General features: G+C 36.0%; 1 protein-coding gene across 1 annotated transcript in view; it reads right to left on the bottom strand.

Moving 5' to 3' along the window:
• Positions 1-82: 82 nt before the first annotated feature.
• Positions 83-5,503, bottom strand: part of flt4 (fms related receptor tyrosine kinase 4) — a 53,355-nt gene continuing 47,934 nt past the window's right edge. Inside the window, exons 27-30 of the mRNA XM_059345784.1 lie at positions 5,230-5,354; positions 3,496-3,616; positions 3,246-3,331; positions 83-1,499 (exon numbers count right to left, since the gene is read on the bottom strand). Of these exons, the coding sequence (XP_059201767.1) occupies positions 1,280-1,499; positions 3,246-3,331; positions 3,496-3,616; positions 5,230-5,354 (552 nt within the window). The 3' untranslated portion in view covers positions 83-1,279. The remainder of the gene's footprint in view (positions 1,500-3,245; positions 3,332-3,495; positions 3,617-5,229; positions 5,355-5,503) is intronic.

The following is a 5,503-nucleotide window of genomic DNA, read 5'->3' as shown; positions in this document are numbered from 1 at the left end:
TTGTTGTATGATCCATGTGTCCGGGTTTCTTTAATCTTTCTTTCTACATGTTGTAGGACTTTAATTTATTATATTTTTTCCACTCATTTTTAATCCGTTCTTGTAGGATTTGGTTTACAGATCTCAAAAAGATCACTTGCCTAATAACTTGAGGTTTAACAGAGAAATATTTTATATTTCTGGCCTGAAAAAGTAAAAAAAAAATCTGCTGATTTTATAAGAAAACCTAAAGTGGTCAAATATGGAGGTCAGGTTGTAATGTGAAGTAAGAAAGAAATGAGTTACTGGTTCAAATGACTAGTATTTCACTTAAATGTGCCCGCTTGATCCATTTTACTCTTGAAACTGACAGGTTACCTGAGTTTCTGCGGGTACCCTTATCAACAATAATTCGCAGAAAGTGAAAATGGAACCTTTGCACCTCTGATTTCGAAACATTACCTATAAGCTCCCGTAGCCATAATTGTGTGTTTATGAAATGGACTTTGCACCTAGACGCTGCTCATTTCCTTCAGCTGGCAGCCAAAGTCAACACCCAGCAGGTTGTCATTTGTGATGTGAGCCCATAAGAGGGTGTTACGCTGTCACAGCTGTCATCATGCTTACGTCCAGCTCTGATAAGAGGTGCTTAGTGTGACTCACTCCTTTTTTATTCGCCCTACATCCCTCTGTTTACCTCCGTCACTTATTCCTTGTTCACGGTGTCACGTAACCAACCATCTCCACCTCCACTAAGTGACACAGATCCACAAATATCTGTTCATTTTCCTTTCGATTGGCCCATTATGTGGATCATCACAGAGCGTGTGGACCAGTAATTCATCACAGCATGACAAATGCAAATTTGCACTTAAAACCTGTACTTTACTGGAATAATGACAGCTTTTACTTCATTTTAATCAGAGAGAGAAGAGCAGGAAGAAGATAAATTTCTTTATTTCTTCCCCTATGAGTCATAATTTGTACAAATGAAGGAAGAATACTCTGTATATAAAAGATAAAAATATAAATGTGAATAGAAAATACTTGTTTTTGTCATAATGCTGCCACCCAGTGGCTGGTTAGAGGAACTTCAGGCACATATAGCTCAGTCCGTTTGTTGAGGCAGCAGCCAGAGAGGAGAGAGGAAGAGATGAGTGGAGGTGAGCTCCGGTCACACAGATTAATAAATGACTAGTTACATGTCACTACTGGATGTTATTAAAGCCTTTGACCAGAGCTGTCTCACTTTTTTTTTTTTTAACCCTCTCCGTTCTCTCAGGCTGCATCTTTGGTTTGATTACACATTGGAGGAGGCCAGGAAGGGGGGGTCAGGCGAGGAGAAGAAGTCGCAGAAGCCCTCCTCAGACAGGTGTCCGTACTCGTTGTTGTAGAAGGTCTGTCCTGACAGCTGGCTGAAGAAGTTGGGACAATGCCTGGAGCTGCAGGCGGCACTGCTTCGACCCAGGGAGCCGTGGGAGGCCGTAAGAGGCTCTGTGCTACTGCTGCTGCCCATACGACTGGGATGGAACAAAGAAAAACGCACATTATTATCAAATCAAAACAAACAATGAATTCACCCGAATGACAAGACTTGATCTTATTTTTTATATGACTCCAAAAAGAGTAATAAACGTTACGTAAATTGTTCCTTCCTTATACACTATTTAGCCAATTAATGTTTTAGCACTACAGGGGAGAGGAAAAATATCAATTTTGATTTTGCGGATTTTGGGTGTACTGTTCCCTTTTTAAAAAAAATTTTTTTAAAAGGAACATTTCAGCCAGTTCAAGCCAGTACATCAGTCTAGTCGTACTGTGTTTGTTCCCCAATACCGCAAAAGGGGAATAATCATGTGAAAGAAGGTTTCTGTTTTATAATTCTGCTCTGTTTATGAGACTATGAACTTTATTAACCTGTTTTTATTATGAATTCACCGACTCCAAAAAGAGAGTAATAAACTTTAACTAAATTGTCCCTAATTAATACACTATTTAGCCAATTAATGTTGTTATTATTATTATTATTAATGCATATTAATGTTTTGCAATGATTGATGTTTGATGAAGTGATACAGGAAGTTATTCAGTCAGACAGACTAACACATTGTTGTTTGGTATATTCATGGGATTTGTTCACAATAACACACATATTGGACATTACCAGTCTCATCCTCTCGTGTATGTGTAAGAACTCTCAAGCTTTAGAATAAAAGTTTATATCATACTTGTTTTGACTTTAGAATGTCAGTGGTGGAGTGTAACTAGTACTGTATTTAAGTATGTGTACTTTTTTGTACTATTTCCATGTCATGCAAGCTGATAGCTTTAGTTACATTTCAGGTCGACATTTAACATAAAAACATGATCAATTTAATTTTTTAAATTAAACCTTATGACAGCCCTATCTTTACAAAATTAACAAAACGCTGCCCAATAAAAATTATCTAATATATTTGGAGTTTATAAAACAATCTGAATGGGTTCATTCTGCATAAGGAGTACTTTTACTTTTGATACTTTAAGTACATTTTGATGCTGATACATTTGTACTTTTACTTCAGTAAATTTTGAATGCGGGACTTTCACTTGTAGTGGAGTAATTCCACAGTGTGGTATTAGTACTTTACTAAAGTAAGGGATCTAAATACTTACCACCACTGTCTAAAACATAGAGTAACTTCATTTCGTAAAAATGGACACTATATTTTCCAATACAATATGTATAATTCAGGAGAGGTTTGTTTATATCTTGGCAGTTCTCGCTGCTGTTTTCTGGTAAGCTGACACACGTTTGATGCTCGACCCCTTATTTTTTTACTCTCCTTGTAGATTTCCTTTGTGGCATGTTGAACAACGGGGCAGAGGTTAGAAAAAAGCTTTATGTGTGATTGTGATTAATCATCTAATCACTGCAGAGCTGCTCTTAAAGGTTTCTCCCACATCTCTGCTGTAAGTAGGAGTGAGTTTCTGGATAAATGTCTCTTATTCTTTAGTGCTGAACTTTTCTCTGCTCTTTCGATCATTGTTGAGCCTAATTCTAAAAACTTTGATGGCCTGGGTTCATAATGACTCAGACTGTTGCTTCCTACTTACTCAAGCAGAAATCCAGCCTGCAAATCTACAGTAGTTTCACTACGTTTAAAGCTGTGAGTGACTCCATTCCTCCATTCCTCTGTCATATTGACTCTGCATTGTGACTACATCTTGTTTGTCACTTTCAGTTTCAGACAGCAATATTGATGTAAAGCTTTTGTATGATTAACCTTTTTGCCACAGCGCCCCTGTGCTTATGTTCAATTCGTTCGAATTCCTCGGAGGCCAGGACCATCCCGCTGTCTGTCTGGTTATCCTGTGAAGACACACAGTTGGACGTCATGTGAATTAAATGCCTCTGCTGCTTTGTCTGCAACTATTTTTGGTAATTACCCGAGGACAAAATCCAAAAGTCAAATGCCATTCAGCAAATGTCAGCAGTCACATTTTCAACAGTTGATAAGAATGTAAAGAGCTTACTTGAGGGGCTTTCTGTGGGTGCATCTCTAAGGGCAACTCGTCAAATGTCTTCACTCTGGGCTGGTATACTTTGGAGGGTCCCACGAACACACAGCCGGGAAAGGGCACGCAGTTATAATATCTGGTCAAAAAAGGATTATCAGATGAATACAAAGCCTCCTGATGACAAAAAAATTAATTGTAAAAAAAAAAAAAACAGCAAAATATACTTAATTTAGTGAAATTTTTAACCCGCCTGTTATGTTGCCAGTCAAACTGACCTATTTTACAGTTTAAAAATCTAAAAACATTTTTTTTAATTTAAATCTAATAGTGTAATCAACATATAAAATTAAAATGGTGCATTTCACATATTTGTGTGTTGTGTTAATTCATCAATATCACTCCATAAAAAAGAAAACAATTCAAAATGTATAATACATTCTTTTTAAATCAATGTCATGTAAAACTATTGTATTTTATATTTTAAACATGCATTTTCTTTAATGAAAAACAAATTATTCTCATTGAGCTATGATCTGTGAGAGGTAAAGAACACCACTGCACTAAATAGTGATTGAAATGGTCAGTAATGGAGTTACTAATGAAATATAAACAATGTTTATTGGGATTTTTTTGGTTTCTGACACTTTAAAATGGTCAAATTGACCCATGAACATTATTGCTTTTGTAAAATGAACATAACAGGAGGGTTAGGATGGAAATTTTTAAACCCCTTCTAAAAACGAATGTCTTGGCTTTTAATTCTACACGGTCACTCATGAAGTTAAAATAGAATATTTTTTAACCTCTTTCCATGAAATGATTGCGACAACGTGATTTATTCTTATAGCGTATATCTTCTCAAAACTTTATTAATCAATCTCTTCCAAACATATCACAATGAAGATGAAACCAGTTAACTTTGGATTGTGTCTGAAAACAGAATTATTCCAAGTTTATGGGCAACCGTGTATTATGATGAGCACTTTATACAAAAGGTGTAATGTGAATTAAAGTAATAGTCTCGATATATATGAAAATATGAAATTACCTACACTCAACGGTCACTTTATCATGTACACCTGTTCAACTGCTTGTTAACGCAAATATCAGCCAATCACATGCAGTGGTGGAATGTAACTAAGTACATTTACTCAAGTACTGTACTTAAGTACAATTTTGAGGTAGGTGTACTTTACTTGAGTATTTTCATTTTATGCCATTTTAAACTTCTACTCCACAACATTTTGAAGCAAATATTGTACATTTCGCTCCACTACATTTAGCTGCCAGCTTTAGTTACTTTACAGGTCGAGATTTAACATAAAAAAACACGATCAATTTAAAGTGATTAGACTTTTTTTTTTTTTTACTCAAGTAAAACATCTGAATACTTCTTCCACCACTGATCACAAAGCAGCAACAGCATGCTTTTATTTATTTATTGATTGATTTATTTTCTTTGCTGTTTCTATATTGCTTCTATTGTATAACCTTATTTTACCTTGTGCCTGTCACTCTCTGTGCTGAGGCTTTTACACCAATCATTGGTGGTTTTAAATGTGCTTTAGAAATAAAGTTTGACTGATTGACTTAGATTATTTTTTAGATATGAAGGGCTTACTCTAAGCTTACAAAAACACAACAAAACTTAGTTTCCAATGATCATACACTCGTGAAAACATAACTGAATACTAGATTACATGCCCCCTAAATCCTTCACACTGGACCTTTCAACATGTGTCCCAGTACCTGGTGGGTACAGTGTTGCAGGCCAGTCTCAGTTCCTCCTCAGACGGAGGACGTGATGACGCCTGCGAGAAACCATCATCCTCTGAGCTCTGTGAGTGGTTCAGAGGGATGTAGTCCTTCCCATCCTGAAGGGAACAACATCAAGACGTGAAAACTTGTTTTGCATTTTAACCCTTTATCAGGCAAAGAACTATATTTGGTAACTTCAGGTAATATTTTTTTTAAAAAGTTGCAAATTTACTAGACAAAAAGTTGCAGATTTAAGAGATTTAAA

The sequence above is a fragment of the Centropristis striata genome, chromosome 12 (genome assembly GCF_030273125.1).
Source record: "Centropristis striata isolate RG_2023a ecotype Rhode Island chromosome 12, C.striata_1.0, whole genome shotgun sequence".
In the NCBI taxonomy this organism is placed as follows: domain Eukaryota; kingdom Metazoa; phylum Chordata; class Actinopteri; order Perciformes; family Serranidae; genus Centropristis; species Centropristis striata.
Note: the sequence above shows the minus strand (reverse complement) of the source record. Positions and strands in the feature narration are given on the sequence as shown.